The following is a 16741-nucleotide window of genomic DNA, read 5'->3' as shown; positions in this document are numbered from 1 at the left end:
GCAGCCAGCTGAGTCCTGCCTGCTCTGCTCTCAGTCCCTCCCCCCCCACAAAACAGCCCCTAGTTTCCCAACAGAGCCTCCAATATCCCTCCTGCCCCAGGGCCGCCCGGCTGTTCCCTGGACCCAGCCTGTCCTGATGCGACACAGGGGGAGGCGAGAGTCACACCCATGACCCTGCTCTCCCCAGGCGAGCGCCCTATCCCCTAGGCCACACAGGAACCAGCTCCGCTGGCCATTGTCCTCTTGGCAGATAACAGGGTCGCTTGGGCCCCTCTTCTCCGTCCCCCTCCCCGTCCAATGTTCTCCCCTCACTGGGATCAGCTGGGCCGGTGGCCGGGGTCTCCCCTCTGATGCCCACTGTCTGTCGTCTGGCCAGAATCGGCCGTGTCCTCTGAGCAGGGGTCACCAGGGTACCGAGACGCTGGGGCTCCAATTCTGGGCTGTCTCTGAAACAACAAACTCCCGCCCTTTGTCACATTAAACCAGTAACATCCGGGCATGGCGTGCCCCCCTGCATGCAACCCCCCCTCTTTGAGCCCCCCCAAACTCCCCACTTCCTCACAGCCCCCAGCCGGGAATGCCGCTGGCTCGTCGGCATCCTCCCGCCCTGCAGGATGTAATCCTGAGAGTCTCCCTGTGCCAGGGATGCAGGCAGCACAAAGCCTGCTCGGTCCTGGGCAGTACGAGGTCAGCGCTTTGGAGCCTGGAGGTTGCCCACGGTGCCAGAGGTCTGTTGACTGCTTGAGCCGGGGTTGGACTTGCTGCCTCCTGAGGCCTCTTCCATCCCTAATCCTCTGTGATTCTACAATTTGCCCGGGCTTCCCCCGGCCTTGGGTACCAGTGATGCCATACCCCTCCCCTCCGCCTCCGTCATCCCAGAAATGTGCCCTGGGACAAGCAGGCGGATGTTAAGGCTCGTTGCCTTTTTAAGGACTCCATATTCAACCCTTTGCTGCGTTAACGGGAGCGACCAAACAGTTCGGTTTACAGAGACGCTCCTTTGGAAACACCTGGTTAGCAACCCCCCCTCCGGACCTTGGTCAAACACACATAAGAACATCAAAATGGCCACGCTGGGTCGGACCAAAGGTCCATCCAGCCCAGTGTCCTGTCTGCTGACAGCAGCCAATGCCAGGTGCCCCAGAGGGAGGGAAAGCCACAGAGAATCCTCAAGTGATCCCTCTCCTGTTACCCATTCCCATTCCCTGACAGAGGTTAGGGACACCATCCTGGCAAATACGTATCGATGGACCTAACCTCCATGAATGTATGTAGCTCTTTTTTGAACCCTGTTAATGTCCTGGTCTTCACCACATCCTCTGGCAGGGAGTTCCACAGGTTAACTGTATGTTGCATAAAGAATTACTTCCTTTCGTTTGTTTCAAACCTGCTCCCTGTTCATTTGGTGACCCCTAGGTCTAAGGTTGCATTGTCCAAATCCAAGTTACGTTAATGGAGGAAAATTTAACACGGGTGCATTGAGTGCACTCCTCTGTTGGAGGAGCGCCGCTAGTGGACAGGGGCTATAGCGTACCAGAGAAATATTTCTTCCAACCCAGCCCAGCTTTTCTAATCACTTCCCGCTGCTGTCTTTGAGCTGCAGAATTAATTCTGGCCCTTGCAACGGGCTGTTTGTTTAGAAGCAAACCCTCCAGCCGCTGGGATTTTTAAAACCGGCCCCTTCTATTTTCAGACATCGATTAAACCCCCTCAAAGCACCAGCTGTTTGTGCCCAGCCAGCCCCTAGGGTAGCTCCAGAGAGGAGACTGCTTGGGAACATGCGGGATCCTCCAAAGAGCAGCCGCCAATGAGGTTATAGTTAGAAGCGGATCTTTGCTTTCCTGCCCACGATTTGCCTCAACCCTCCCCTTTCCCCCAGTCCGTCAGGGTTCCCTGTAAGCTGAGCACTCGGGCGGCTGCCCAAGAGAGCTTCAGGTACTGCCCAGCTGATTAGCAGAGCGCCGGCAGCATGTGTGTCTACTGGTGGTACACATCCACACGTAGCTTGGTGCATAACACAAAATTTATTCTCCACATGGATGGAAAAAACCAGAGGGAACACTGCAGACCATGTTCCACATTTAAACAAAACTCTTGGGCTCTAGGGTTTATCAGTTTCAGGCACTCACTTCCCATTCCCTGCTGCCTGATCCAGAATTGTCGGCTTATCCCACCGCTGCCACCACCCACTAGCAGCTGCCTGGGAGTGCTCTGCCAACGGTCAGCACGTGAGCTCCGTGCTGGAGCTAGGAGCACAGCCAAGGTGGCTTTCAGCCAGGCCCCTGGACAGCGGAGTGCAGAAAGGTGACCAGATGGCCAGGGAGTGGTGCATTGTAGGACAGCAGCAGGAGGACTGTTTGTGCGTTTCCTCTACACTGGCGTTCAATGGACTGATTTCTAGTCATTGTGTTAGAGCATTGCAGTAGGGCCTAGGAGCCCAGCATGCCCCCGGCCCCTGGTGTGCTGGGTGCTGCACAGACCTAGAACACAGACAGTCCCTGCCCCAGATTGTGTCCACACCGAGTAACTTGCTTTATCCCCGAGGGAGGCTTTCATCAAGCTAACATCATCTAGAGACGAGATTCCCCTGAGTCAGGGGCCGCACATATATCGGGGCTGCCCTGTCCCGAGCAGCTAACAATCTACAGAGACAAGACAAAGGCTAGGATGGGGAACAGAGACACCCCAGCGGGACTTGGCAGGGATCGATCAGTGGTTTCCCAGGCTGATGTTCTAGCCACTAGGCCATGCTGCCTCTCACTATGCCCAGTTACAGACTGACCCCTGCTGGAGACAAGGCCCTACCGGTGCTAAGGAGGAGAAATAAACCTGAACTTTCCTCCCAGCCGGAAGTCCCCTCTGGATGTCAGGCAGGTAATAATCTGTCCTGTTCAGTCTTCTGTTTCCCACAATCCTGGGGTCACCGCCATCTTGACCTCTGTGGTGGGATCCTCAGCTGCGCCATGCTGGCTGGGCCTCTGGGGAGCAGCCTGCTCTGGAGGCTGCTGCTCTGTATTTCTCTAGCTGTGGATGGTTGTTATTATTTGTAATGCAGGAGTAATCTGAGGCTCCAGCTAAGCTCCAGGCCCTGCTGTGACACACTGCACACACACACTGGGAGACACAATCTCCAACCCGAGCGCTCACAGTCTAACTAGCCAGCCCATGGGAGAAAGGAAACATCTTAGTCCCTCTTGGACAGAGTGGGAGATGAAGCCGAGAGAAGTTAAGTGACTTGCCCAAGGTCACCCAGTTCATCTGTGGCAGAGAATCTCAGCCCAGTGTCTTCCTCAAGGCCAGCTTTCCTTGCAAAGCAATTAGAGCCTGAGTCCCAGTGTTACCATCAACACCTAGAGGAGCCAAGCAGCCCGCAACACTCACTGGACACCAGGCCCTTAGTTGCAGGGATGCCTCAGTTTACCTAGATGTGACATGAGGCGGCATTGTCTTCACTAATGCTATCATGCACCGTGAGAACCAGATTCACTCTCCCTCCTCCTGCCAGGCTGCTGGGCACATCCCAAATGGACTGAGCGAAGCGTTTTGACCCAAACTGTTCCCATAACAGAGAGTCCATCTACACAGTATGCTTATTGCAAAATAAGCGATTTTGGAATTTTTTCCCCGAAACTGCTTATTTCAAAAGAGCCCGTCTACACTGCAGGGAAACCTCAAAATTAGTCCGAGACAGACTTCCTGAATGTGGATGTGCTACCTTGATTTAGAGCCCCAGGAAGCACTGGGGAGTAATTACTTTGACTGGCCGTGGGGAGGAGCTATTTCGAAATAGCACCAGTGGAGCATCCACATGACTGCTATTCCGAAATAGCGATTTTGGAATAAGCGTTATTCCTCATGGAACGCAGTTTACAGATTTCGAAATAAGCCATCCGTTATTCGAAATAACGGAATTGCTGGGTAGATGCTCACATTTGTTATTTCGCAATAACTGTGCTGTGTAGATGCACCCATAAGAACTAGGGGTCACCAAAGGAAGTTTTTCTTCACACAGTCAACCTGTGGAACTCCTTGCCAGAGGATGTGGTGAAGGCCAGGACTTTAACAGGGTTCAAAAAAGGGCTAGATAAATGCATGGAGGTTAGGTCCATCAATACTTATAGCCAAGATGGGTAGGAATGGTGTCCCTGGCCTCTGTCATGGGCTGGGAATGGGCAACAGGAGAGGGATTACTTGATGCTTCTCTGTTCTGTTGCCTCCCTCTGGGGCATTTGGTATTGGCCGCTGTCAGCAGACAGGATCCTGGGCTAGATGGACCTTTAGTGTGACCCAGTGTGTGTGTTCCGATGTTCTTAACATCTCTCCACAGAATCTGCCGATTTGATGACACCCAACTGTTTTGCGAATTAGGGCCAACTTCAGCTCATGTTTTGGTGGTAGAAAAAAGCCCTCAAAACAAACTGGAAAAATCAAAAAGTTTCCAATGTTTTCCATTCAAAACCATTCTTTGTTTCAAAACGGCCTTTCATTTCATTTTTTGAAAAGCTAAAAGGGGGGGAAGGGAACCTCCCACTCGAAACAAAACAGGGTGTCGGACCTGGAACTCATTCCCCCCACCCCAGCTTTTTGATTTGCCAAAATCTAGGTTTTCGATTCGACCCACCACAATGTTTTAAAAAATCCAGACTTGCCGATGAACTGCTCCCTGAGCTCTGTTCCTGAACTCCACTTCCCCTGGCTGAAAGGTGCGGTTTCCAGTCCCAACGAGGGGGGGGTTCTTGGAGCAGCATCTTCTCTCAGTCTCTATCCCTCCTTCCCCATGACATTCCCTTGCTCCTGGAGCCAGGAGACTTCGGAAACACGGGCATGCCCAAAGTCTGGAGTCCCGGCCAAAGAACGCGGAGCCAGCCAGGGCACAGGTACCGAAAAGCATGTTCAGGATGTCAGAGACTGGAAATAGCGTGTGCAGTTTGCTTGTGTCCTGTGTTTGGATAGGAGCAGAAGCCAGACTCCAAGAGCAGGAAAAAGTAAATACGAGGTCTCTGTGCCGCTTAGTATTTTCAGACTGGTTTTGCTTCTTCTACCAAGGCAGTGGAGAGGGAGACAGGGGCAGGTGTCTGCCAAGCTCTCTCTGCACCGGCGCCCTAGCTCGCAGCGACAAGAAAGCTGCGTTGTTTATGGGCTCGGCGCGCGCACGACACGCTTGCTAGCTGGCCAGGGCTGGGATTACATCATGGCCCGCAGGCCGCGAGCTGCAGGGATGGGGTACTTCCAGCTGACGGATGTGTTCCATCCTGAGGGCTCACGGGGTCCCGCGCTCCGGGGATCACTGTCTTTCAGATACGTTTGGCTTTCCCTGAGCGCGCTGGGGTGGCAGTCCTGGTGGCCTGGCTAAATTCCAGCCGGTGCTTTCCTTGCAGTTTTATCTGGATACAGCACCCTTCTCCACACCTATTCCAAGGGGGGGGGGAAGGCGTTGTTGTGGCCTGTTAAACACCAGCTGTGTTCCAACCCAGAGGTGGCTGCATTCCAGACCTGGATGCAGTTTTTTTCCTCTCTCTGCTTGTGGACTTAGGGACCTTTAGGAAGAAAGGCCTGAGAGAGATGGGGAGGAGGGGGGCAAAATTGTTCCTACCTTGGGAGCGGGGGTGGAGATCAGATTCAGGGACGTGGCCGGGGTTTTGATCCCATTGTGTTTCTCTGCGCTGCAGGTGTTCCCGCTGCCCTCCCTCCCCCGGAAGCAGCCTACGGTGCTTGTGGTGTGCGGCCCCGATCAAAACGGCGCCATCGGCTTGGTGTGCGCACGGCATTTGCGGGTGTTCGTAAGTATCCTCCACCGAGCCCCTGCCTCTTTCTCCGGCACCGTCCTGGGTCACTCTTCTCCAGGCCTCCTGGCAGTGTTATCTTCAAGTTGTCATTGTCAAGTCTAAGTCGAGTCTCAAGTCACGACCGTTCAAATCTCAAGTCGAGTCTCGAGTCTCTAAAGTAACTTTCGAGTCAAGTCCCAAGTCGAGTCTCAAGTCTTAAATTAAAAAATGTCAAGTCACTTTTGTACAAGCCATCGATATCGATAAATAACAATCATCACTATCCGTTTTCATTTATTAACATAAATCGTACTTGCCGTACTTGCTAACTACTAGTAGTCCAGCCGGGAGGCGGGGCCGCGATCGCCGCTGTGGGAGGTTTGTTACTAACAACAGCGGCATTTTCGGACAATTTTTTCACCGAGTCGATTTAACAAAATTAGCAAGTCTCAAGTCGAGTCTCAAGTCACAAACAATGAACCCGAGTTGAGTCTCGAGTCGAGCCGCCTAGGCAACTTAAGTCCGACTCGAGTTCAAGTTGTGGGTCTCGAGTCAACAACTCTGCCTCCTGGTGCCCGGACTGTTCCCCTTGCCCAACCCCTGTGCGGGCTGGGCATGTGGCCGGATTCTCTTCTCCCCCCATTGGCCCTACTCCTGGTTTCCGCTGGGGGAAGCAAGAGGAGACTTGCGCCTCGATTCGTACTCGCGGCCGGGGCAGTGGGGCTCTTCGGTTCCTCCGGGGACCCGCTCCTGTTCATGCGTTCCTCGGGGACTCTCCCCCGGCCAAGATGGGGACCTGCCATGGATCCTTGTTCTGCATCGGTGCTGGCACTGGCCTCAGCTTTGCCAGGCCCCGGGCGACTCACCCAGGGGCTGTTTGGGGACCCCGGGGGATGAACCTCCACCACGCAAACTCAGCCAGGCCCTGGGCAGGCCCTCAATGAGAGACCCAGGACTTAGTAGGCCACAGGGACTAGCCCCCTCCCCTCATCTATTTGTTCCCAGCTGCAGGATGGGGCAGTCCCCCTCTTTCACTGCGGGGACAGAGGCACCTTTCCCCAGGACTAACCCCCCAGTAGCACTCCTTTGTTGCCCAAGCCCTAGGGCCACCAGGAGAGGCCGAGGGCAGCTAACCAGAGTGGATCTTGGGTGGAGAGGGTGAATACAGTCTAGGGCCTGCGGGAGCGGAGCAGGTGTGATAGCCTGGCTCTAGAAGGCAGTGGGCAGCCTAGCTCCATTCTCAGCAGCTCCATTCCCTCCCCAGGCACGGGAGGGGGGGGGGGGTGAGACTCTGCGGCGGCTGAAGAGCTGTGGCCATCCTTGTGCTTACCATGCTCTGAACACCCCCGCTCCCCGGCGCAAATGAGAGCAACCCCCAGGCTGCTTTCATTTCCGCTCTGCTCCCTGGGGCCTCTAGGAATGGGCGGGTGACCCTCGCAGGGTGCTATCACCTGTACCAGGGGCTGGGCACAGGGCTGGTGCCTGAGGTGCCAAGACATCACAGCAGGCTGAAGGGAAGTGAATACCCTTGTCGAGACGGTTGCACCCAGAGTGCGTCAGCCGGGTCCCGCTCCGGGCTAGAAGCCTCTCCCAAAACAGCAGGGAATTTGCTAACGGATGTCAGTGCATAAGGGGCCGAGCGGTGAAGACCAGAGCTGAGAGGAGTAAGGGGGGTGGGATATGATAGAGGTCTATAAAATCATGACTGGTGTGGAAAAAGAGAATAAGGAAAAGTGATTGATTTATTCCCACCATATAAGAACGAGGAATCACCAAATACAATGAATAGGCAGGAGGCTTAAAACAAACCAAAGGAAGTTTTTCGTCACACAGCACACAGTCAACCTGTGGAACTCCTCGCCAGAGGATGTGGTGAAGAGCGGGACTTGAACAGGGTTCAAAAAAGAGCTAGAGAGATTCATGGAGGTTAGGTCCATCATTGGCTGCTAGCCAGGATGGGTAGGGATGGTGTCACTGGCCTCTGTTTGTCAGGGGCTGGGAATGGGTGACAGGAGAGGGATCATCTGATGTTCTCTGTTGTGTTCCCTCCCTCTGGGGCACCTGGCATTGGCCACTGTTGGCAGCCAGGACACTGGACTGGATGGACCATTGGTCTGAGCCAGTCTGGCCGTTTTGATGTTCCCAGCAAAAATCTGGTGGGAAAGGTGGGGCAGAGGGAATGGAGAGATCCGCAGCAAGATCTATCTGACCCGGGCTTTGGGACAGTGGGGGGCAATACGCTGCTGGGTGCGGCAGTAGAGACAGGAGGCTGGTGCAGGCATTTCACGAGGGCCACCCGCTGTCCAGCTCCGCTCCGTGCTCCGGGTGTCTCTCTCCTTGCCAGGCGTCACCGCAGCAGGGTGTGGGGGAGCCAGGGGCGCTGCCGGCAGGCCAGAGGGTTCGTTGTCCCGGTAACTCAGGGGTGGCTTGTTTTCCCTGCTCTCTCACAGCCTGGGTCAGGACGGGGGAATCTGCCCCCCCCCCCCACTTCCCCGGTGTGGCAGTCTCTTGTAAGCACGGCCAGTCGGCATGGTGCAAAGCCAGGCAGGACCAGCTGCAGACACCGCATGGGAGTAAACGCAGCGTCTCCCTGGCCGCCGGCTCACACCTCCCGCCTGCCTTTCTTCAGCGCTCATCATCTCCCACCAGTCAGGGGCCCCAAGGGCTGCTCCTGCTCTGGCTAGACCCCTGCCAGGCTTCCCAGGAGGAGACACCTGGGCCTTGCCACCAGGAACACCTCCTCCCGCAACCCCCGGAGCCCTCCCCCTAGGGCCTGCCAGCGGGTTAGATCCAACTCCTGCTTTCAAGGCAGAGCTCAGCCACTTGCCTGCCGTGTGCCGGAAATGTCCCCAGCAGGTGGCCCATTTCCATGCGTCTGGGGCAGCCTGGGGCACGGCCAGGACACAGTCTGATTGGAAAAACTGGCACCATGGTGTTAGCACTACACCCTGCCCCCCTCACCCCGAGTGCTTTAAATCCAGCGCCCATGGGGGGGGGGGGGCAGGAGTCTCCCTACTCTCCCTGTGGGGTGATCGGGGCAAAGTGCCTCACCCAAGGTTGCCCGGGGCATTGCATCTTCCAGTGGCACCCAGGAGTCCTGCGTCCCTTCCCCGAAGCCTGAAAACCTCCCTTCCCCTCCCTCCGGTAGCCCCCTGCCAGGCCAACCTTTCCGAGTGGGCTGCCCAGCCAAATAACCCCCAGAGCAGCCGTTTGCTTAGTCCCGATCCAGCACCCACCAGGAACGGGGCAGGGGGTGTCTCTCTGGTGGGTGCCGGAAGGGCTGGATTTACTCTCTGCCCACGGCCCTGTAATATACTAGGGGATGGAGGCAGATGGGGATTGCAGGCAGGTGCCAGTCCAGGTGGGGCAGAGGAAGAAAGGGGCCGGGGTGGGGAGGGGCGTGTTGGGGCGGCTTCTAACTTTCTCGCCTCTCCCCCTCTCTCAGGAGTACGAGCCGACCATCTTTTATCCCAAACGCTCCTTGAATTCCTTGTACCGGGATTTCACCACCCAATGCGAAAAGATGGACATCCCCTTCCTCTCGTACCTGCCGACGGAGGTGAGCGCCGGCCGGCCGGCAGGGGGCGTGCTCATGTGGGGTGTGTGTGCACAATTCCCCTCCCCTTTACTCTGCCCCTCCCGCTGGCTGAGCCATCCCGGGGGAGGGGTTCCCCATTCAGAGGCAGAGCATGCGTGCTCCAGCCATGTCAGAGACCTGCGCCTGCCATGAGTAACCCACACTAAGCAGCCAAAGTGCTTCAGGGGGTTAAAGCTGTCACCCCGCAGCTGGAAGGCAGCAGATTTCAAAGGGCTTAAATAACATGGTGTTTCTCACCTTGAGGGAGAGACTGTCTTCTTGCTCTGAGTTTGTACAGTGCCTAGCACAGAGGGCGCTGCTCTGTGACGCGAGCTGTTGGAACTATGGCAACGCAAATCATTAACTATCATAATTCCATCCCGTTCTTTCGATACCAGCTAGAAGGAAGAAGAAGGGGCTTCCAGGTTAAACCTCCCATTGTCTAGTACAGGCGTGAGAGGAGCCAAAGTCTGAGATTATAGGGTGCTGTTAATATTGGGGGAAAGCAGGGCGCAGACCAGTGTCCCCTCCAATTTTTCCATTTGTGTTCAGAATAAATTTTGTTCTGTGCACCAAGGCATGTGCAGAGGTGCACCACCCATAGAAACACATGCTGCTGCCAGTGGTAGGCACTCTGCTAATCAGCTGGGTGGCATTTGAACCTCTCTTGGGCAGCCGCCGAAGCGCTCCGCTTACAGGGAACACTGATCCAGACCAGATTTGAGGTGTATTCCATGCGGGGACGGTTATGGCCTTTAGCGGAGGCATCTGATCCGAGCATCAGCATTTCCAGAAACTCCGAAGGGAGAGCGCCGTCCGCTCGCTGCTGGAAAAGGAATTACCGAGTCTTATTTCCTCCATCCCAAACAAACACGCCAGCTATTTTCCTTTCTAACCATCGGTCTCCGTTTAAGGAATGTGACCTCAAATTACTGCCCCGCCTACCTCCATTCCACCGGCCCGGGAGCAATTGCTTTAAAACCCTTTGGGGTTTGGGCCCCAGCGTCAGTAGCAGGCTCAGAAAATGTACCGCAGGAGCCGTTTCTAGTTACTACGACAATACGCGGAAATAGGTTCAATGTAAAACCAATTTTACAACCTGGCTCCTTTTTTGGGAGGGCAGCGTTTTTTAAGTGGTGCCATAGAAGTTCAGCATCAGGACACAAAATAACAACCCTGTAAATTGGAGGGTTTTTTAAGACCTTGTTTCTGGCCAGCTCAGCAGGTTTTCGCTCTGATGTCCTGGATGTTAGAAAGACCCGAGAGACCAGGCCTGCTGATTTTAACCTAGAGATTTCTTCACCTTTCTTCCAAGGCCTCTGGTCAGGCCTTAAAGAGAAACCCTCACGAGAAGGGGTTGTGTCTTTTCCTTTGAGGTCCTCGGCCTCATTAAAGATCCTCTGGCAATTTTTTGAAAGAGCCGGTGTGTGCAGTCCAAACTCGGGGCGGAGGAATTTCCACGTTGCTGCCCTGCAGTTTGCTTTGTGCCTGGGATTAGTCGTCACTTCCCAACCCAAACTGCAGCAGCCACACACCTCCGTGCACTTAGCTGTGGCCTGATGGTCTTTATCCTGCCCATTGGACGGCCCTGTCTCCTGGTGTCACGCCAGCCGGGGCAAGAGCTTCTAACCGAACCCTGTGACGACAGCCAGTTGGACGGACGTGTCCGATCCCACCCAAACAACCCTGGGCCCACCTGGGGAAGGCAGCTGAAGCCCCGCCCCTTCTGCCCCAAAACCACACCCTTCCCTGAGGCCACGCCCCTTCACAACCTTCCCCCACCAAGCCCCACCCAACCCCAGCTACCATGTGGCCTGGCTTTCTTTGGCAGCCAGGCAGCGCATGGTGCGGCTCCGGCTCCTCCAGATGCTGGGGCAGTGTAGTCAATTTCAGGAAGGCAAAGCCTTCCCTTGCCTGCATTACCCGCCGCCCATGCGAACGCCCGTCGAGACAAGCCGCGTGGACAGGACAAACCCAGCTAAGGGTTGGGCTGCATTCCTAAAGCTCCTTTGTAAGTCAGTTCTTGGGCTCGGAACACATTTTCCCCATCGAAACAACGTTCCAAACGGGGGTTAGGTGCCCAGGCCGGCCCCCAAAAGCCTATTGAGTCCAGAATGGAGCTGGGATCCTGTGTCTGTGGGTGTCTGTGGGTGGTGCATATCTGCACAGGCCTCGGTGCACGGAACAACATTTATTCCGCACGGGAATGAAAACCAAAGAGAAGAACAATACGCTTGGCTAAGGAATAGGGTTTTATTTCATCGTCAGTGCTGGGGCCAGAGGGTGAGGTGGAGATTCTGAAAGGGACTTCTGGGCACCCCCCCCCCCAGACTCTGTGCCAGCTCCTGCAGCGAACCCCAACCCCTGGAGGGATGGTCCAACCCCCACTCTGCAGGAGGTGGCGAGCCACAAACGGCCTGGCAGGGCTGTTAGTAGCGGTTGCTCGGTAGTGCTGGGCCAGGCAGAGGTTTCCAGCTAAGTGGGATGGCAGCTGGTTCCTCTCTCTGTCTCCAGGGCGTGAGGTGGGGTGTGGGGGGGGGGGAGGGGTGACGGATGGGTAGAGAAGGCCCTGTGAGGTTTTTCTCCTTCTCATCCAAAGTCTTGCCACAAGCGTTCCCTGCAAGCTGATCTCATGAGCGACCCCCCAGCACAGAGTCAAACGCCTCCCAGCTGATTAGCAAGGTGCCCACAGCTGGCAGCTTGTGTCTGTGGGTGGTGCACATCTGCACAGGCCTCGGTGCACGGAACAACATTTATTCCGCACAGGGGTGGAAAACATTGGAAGGAACCTGCTGGCCACCCTTCCACAGTGCCGCAGGAGACGTTGTAGGGGAGGCTTGCTGATCCATGCTGCACCCAGAGCAGGAGGAAACGTGCCCCTAGCTCTGACGGGGCTGTGGAGAGTCCGGCAGCCAGGGGGGATAGGGCGTGAGAGGCCGCACAGGGAGAACATGGGGGCGAGGTGGCCAGGATCGTGAGTCTATAGCCTAGTGTACTAGACCGTGCGAACTCAGTCCCCCTGGTGGGCTTGGGGACCTGTACCAGGCGCTGGGGGACCTGTGTGGGGCAGAGTGGGGGGGTCTCTGACTCTGTCCCGCCCCCTCCAGGTCCAGCTGATCAACGATGCCTACAACCTGGTGATCGACGCCATCCTGGGAGCTGATGCGGAGCCGGGCGAGGTGCAGGAGCCGTACACCAGCATCTTAGCCACCCTGAAGCAGATCCGGATCCCCATCATCAGCCTGGACGTGCCCTCAGGTGGGCAGCTCCGTGTCTCCGCTCACACTCTGCAGGGCCTGGACTTGATGTGGCATGTGCACCACGAAAAGCGAGCGGTGGGCGCTGCTCATCCCCGGGGCAGCGTTTGCATCTCTCCCGAGCGGCGGCACAAACACTCATCGTACAGGGAACACTGCCCTGGGGGCTTCTGAGCGACACAGTGTTCCCCGTAAGCTGAGCGCTTGGGTGGGCGCCAGGGAGAGAGTCAAATGCTGCCTGGCTAATTCGCTGGCAGCCTGCGTTTCAATGGGTGGTGCACATCTGCACAGGCTGCAGTGCACAGAACAAAATTTATTCCACCTCGGGATGGGGGGAAAAAAAGAGGGAACCAGGAGGATGCGGGGCAGGTGAGATTATGAACAGCTCAGCCCCCGGAACACGGATCCCTCGCTTGTCTGTCCCCGGCGGCTCCGCGCCCGCTCGCCTCTGATCTTTCCGTTCTCTCCTTTGCCGCAACAGGGTGGGACGTGGAGGCGGGAAACAGCGAGGGCATCAGCCCCGACATGCTGGTCTCCTTGGCTGCCCCCAAGCAGTGCGCCACCCGCTTCCTGGGCAGGCACCACTTCCTCGCCGCCCGCTTCCTGCCCTACGACGTGCAGAAGAAATTTGAGCTCAACCTGCCCGAGTACCCCGGCACAGAGTGTGTGGTTTCGCTTTAGGGCGGGGCAGGGAGGGGAGCTGGCCAGGGGCGGGGAAGGGGAGCGGATCGGCCACCCAGCCCCTCCACGCAGAAAAGGCTTGCAAGTGTTTTGTATTTTTTTTTGCACAGCCGGGCGACTCCCTGCTGGGACGCCGCGTCCCGGCTGCGGGGCCCGGCTTCCCATCCGGCGGGCGCGCAGCTTCCAGGGAGGGCGCCTGCGGATGGGGTCTCTCTGGGTATCTCAGGCCACCGCGATCATGTGAACTGGGGGGGGGGGTGCCCCCGGGATCAAAGGCAGCGCTGACCTGGCCCCTCCCCTCCTGTGGGTCCCACGCCCCTGGCGTCTCAGCCTACAGCACTGGTGAATTGTGAAACGACAGAGGCGACCGTGTGGTTCTGCGATGGGGGGGGGGCTCCAATACGCACAGGTGAAAGCAAGCGGGGGTACCCTGGCACACGGCTCCAGCAGAAACTGGCTGAGCTGCCGCGAAAGCCAGCGGGGAGCTATTTACAGAGCGGGCAGGGACCCGGGTTGCAATAGGACAGCGCCTGTAAAAAAACTTTTAAGTTACTTTCACCGCTGCTGCTACCCCAATGACAGGCACCGATGTGAGCGCCTGGCTGGAGGGGTCCCTCCAAGGCGTCTCTCAAAGGCAGGGCGAGGCTAAATGGCCGGGAGAACCGTATCCTCAGCCCATCTGCCCTCCCAGGCCTTCCCCCTTGCTGCCTGCCCGGATCCACCCGTGGGGGGTTATCAATGCCCATTTCACAGGGACCCTTTGTAAACAGAAGCCTGTTGGCCAGTCCCTGCGGCCGCCGGCCATGGAAAGATCAGAGCAAAGCTGGTGGCGGGAGAGGAAGGGTCGGGGAGCGATTCCCCCCGCAGCAGGGAGGCGGCTTTGTCCCCGCTGGCCTCTGCACGTATCTGCCCAAAGCTGCTATTCCCAGCCCGGCGGCTGTGCCCCGCGGGGAGAAATCTGCATTTTTCTGCTGATCCGGGACAGCTCCAGGGGCCAGGCGCCTCCCCCGCCGCCTCCTCTTCCACCTGCTCGGAGCGAAAGCTCTTGGTGGGTCACGGCAGCTCCCCGGGCGTTGAAACAGAGAAGCGGCTCTTTGGTGTTGGCATCCCCTTCCCTCGGCCTCGCCCCCGGGACCTGGCCGGGGCGGAATCTCCTCGGAAGTAGGAAGCCCAGTAAAGCGGGTGGAACAGACCAGTGCGTAGGACCTGTGAGCCGCCCCCCTCCGCCCCATAGCGAGCCCCAGCGAGAGAGGAGCTGCTGTTTGCCCAGACCCGCTTGTCCCGTGGATGTCCCTACTTCTTTTCCTTCTGGGAGCTGGATTTCACAGGCACCACGGCCTGGCGCACGGGGGCTGCAGCGGAGCGAGGGATGCCCTGTTTACTGCCTGGTCTGGGGTGGGGTGCCTCTGGAGCCCTCAGTGCCCCCCCTCCCACACCTGTAGTGTTTAAGGTAAGGCCTGGGGTGACCCACACAGGGTCTGATCCAGCACCCTCCATGGCAGCCAAGGGGAGTTTTGTCCTTGATCCTAGTGGAAGCAAGAACAAGTCCGTAACCTCCCCCCTAAATTCAGGCTCAACGGGGGGCAAGCTGTTTGCTTCCCTGGTCTCTTCTGCTGGGCCGTGCTCTGCCTGAGGATGCTGCCCGCCTCCCGGCCCACGATGCTTCGGCCACTCCCCGCACGGGCTCTGCTTTCGGATCCAGCCCCCCATGCGCAGGGTGGACGCGGATTTTCCAGCTCCTTCCTTGACCCGCCCACGCCGCAGGGCCACGGGCAGGAGGCAAACTGCAAATCCAGCCCCTGGGGGTCCCGTGCGGCCGGGAAGGCCGAGCGAGGGGAATGGTGGGTGGGTAGCGCTCCACCGCTTTACCGATGATCCACGGCCACGAGTGCAGGGGGAGGCTGGGAAAACAGGGCCCCGCGTGCTTTGCCGGGGCCCGTGGGGATCGGCGCCTGCCTGCGCTGAGCCGCTCTGCGCCGGGAGAGCTTTGCCGTGGGCGCGCACACTGGACGGCGCGGGAGAATGCGGCCAATAAAGATGGGACGGCAAACCATCCGAGGCCTGTGGGTTTGTTCTTTGCTTGGGAGCGTCGGCCGGGCGCCAAGGCCTGCGAGAGCGCGGGGCTGCCAGTGCCGTGGTGTTCGCTGTCTCTGTGTGTCTGTGCGAGGATGAACCTCCTGGGCAGGAAGGCAAGCCACCTCCCGCCCTGCCCTACCCCAGCCCTGGATTCCCATCCTTCCTGGCTACCTGGAGGCTGCCCCAGCCCGCCCAGGGGGCCAGAGAGCCTGGCTTGTTTTGGGAAGGCAAAACCTCCCCTTGCCTGCATCACCCGCCACCTGTGATGACCCTGTTCCCAACCGGGGCTGCGGACAGGGGATGGCCGGGTCCCAGCTGCCTGGCCTCCATGTAGACTAGGCTGCCCTTGGAAACCCTGCCGACATCAGAGCCACGTCGCGTCACAGCTGCTCATCGCTGGCTCCCTGGGCGCGTAGGCAGCCGGGATGGGGCAGGCCTGACGGAAGCAAACGGGGGAATAAGGAGCAGCGGTGCTTAGACAGCAGATGCCTGTTCAACGTCTCCGGCCGCTGGTCCCTCGGCAGCTGCGCCTGCTGGAGAGGAGTTCGGGGCTGTAGTGTTGGGGTACCCATGAACACAGCGCCCCCACCAAGCCGCACACGGCCCCGATCCTGACTGAGAATGGTCCCTATTGTGCCAGATGCAGCCCAGACGCGTTGCCTGTACTGAGCGCGCCTCTGCAGGTGCTACCATTAGAGGAGGGAGAGGTCAGCCTGCCCCCCCGGGAGGGGGCACTCCAGGCAAGGGGATACCCTACAAGGCCAGCGCCTCGAATGCAATCCAGCCCCTTTGTGCTGCTTGGGGCAGACCCGCTAGCAGTGTCCCGCCCTCAGTGCTCCGTCAGCCAATGAGCGTTCGCCGGCGTGACACACTCGTACAATGGGGGCGTTTTAGTGGTAGAGCCTGCCGCCGGAGGGCTCTTAGGACGGAGCTCCGGGACCTGCAGCCAATGTTCCCCGTAAACGGAGCGTCAAATGCTGCCCAGCTGATTAGCAGAGCCCATGGCCAGCAGCAGGTGGTGCACATGTGTTCATAGTTCGGTGCATGTAACAAAATTTATTCCGCATGTGGATGAAAAAACTAGAGAACGTTGCCTGCAGTCCCTTCCTTGCCCAGCAGTCTGGCCTGCAGCCTGTTTGATGGGATTTGATTTCTTGGAGCTTTGCAGGAACAGGAGAGATTCCTCCCTCACCATACGGGCTTTTCTAAAAGTGCAGTCTGAGCTCAGGAACCTGATGAAAGGCTCCTGGTGGTATCACAGAATCCTCACAGCTAGAACTGGAAGGGGCATCGAGTCCAGTCCCTCGCCCTCAGGGCAGGACCAAGCACCGTCTAGATCATCCCTGACAGGTGTCTGTCCAACCTGCTCTTAAATCTCTCCAGGG

At 57.8% G+C, this 16741-nt stretch overlaps 1 protein-coding gene across 2 annotated transcripts in view; it reads left to right on the top strand.

The window, feature by feature from the left end:
• The window catches only part of LOC102447113 (yjeF N-terminal domain-containing 3), a 57729-nt gene extending 42396 nt beyond the window's left edge, over positions 1 to 15333 (top strand). For both annotated transcript variants that reach the window (XM_075902802.1, XM_075902800.1), the window contains 4 exons: positions 5670 to 5780; positions 9211 to 9324; positions 12450 to 12600; positions 13081 to 15333. In XM_075902802.1, coding sequence (XP_075758917.1) covers positions 5670 to 5780; positions 9211 to 9324; positions 12450 to 12600; positions 13081 to 13280 — 576 coding nt within the window. In that variant the 3' untranslated portion in view covers positions 13281 to 15333. The remainder of the gene's footprint in view (positions 1 to 5669; positions 5781 to 9210; positions 9325 to 12449; positions 12601 to 13080) is intronic.
• The last annotated feature ends 1408 nt before the right edge of the window (positions 15334 to 16741 follow it).

This window comes from Pelodiscus sinensis, chromosome 19 (genome assembly GCF_049634645.1).
Source record: "Pelodiscus sinensis isolate JC-2024 chromosome 19, ASM4963464v1, whole genome shotgun sequence".
In the NCBI taxonomy this organism is placed as follows: Eukaryota; Metazoa; Chordata; order Testudines; family Trionychidae; genus Pelodiscus; species Pelodiscus sinensis.
The sequence above is the reverse complement of the archived record's forward strand: the minus strand, read 5'-3'. Positions and strand labels throughout refer to the sequence as shown.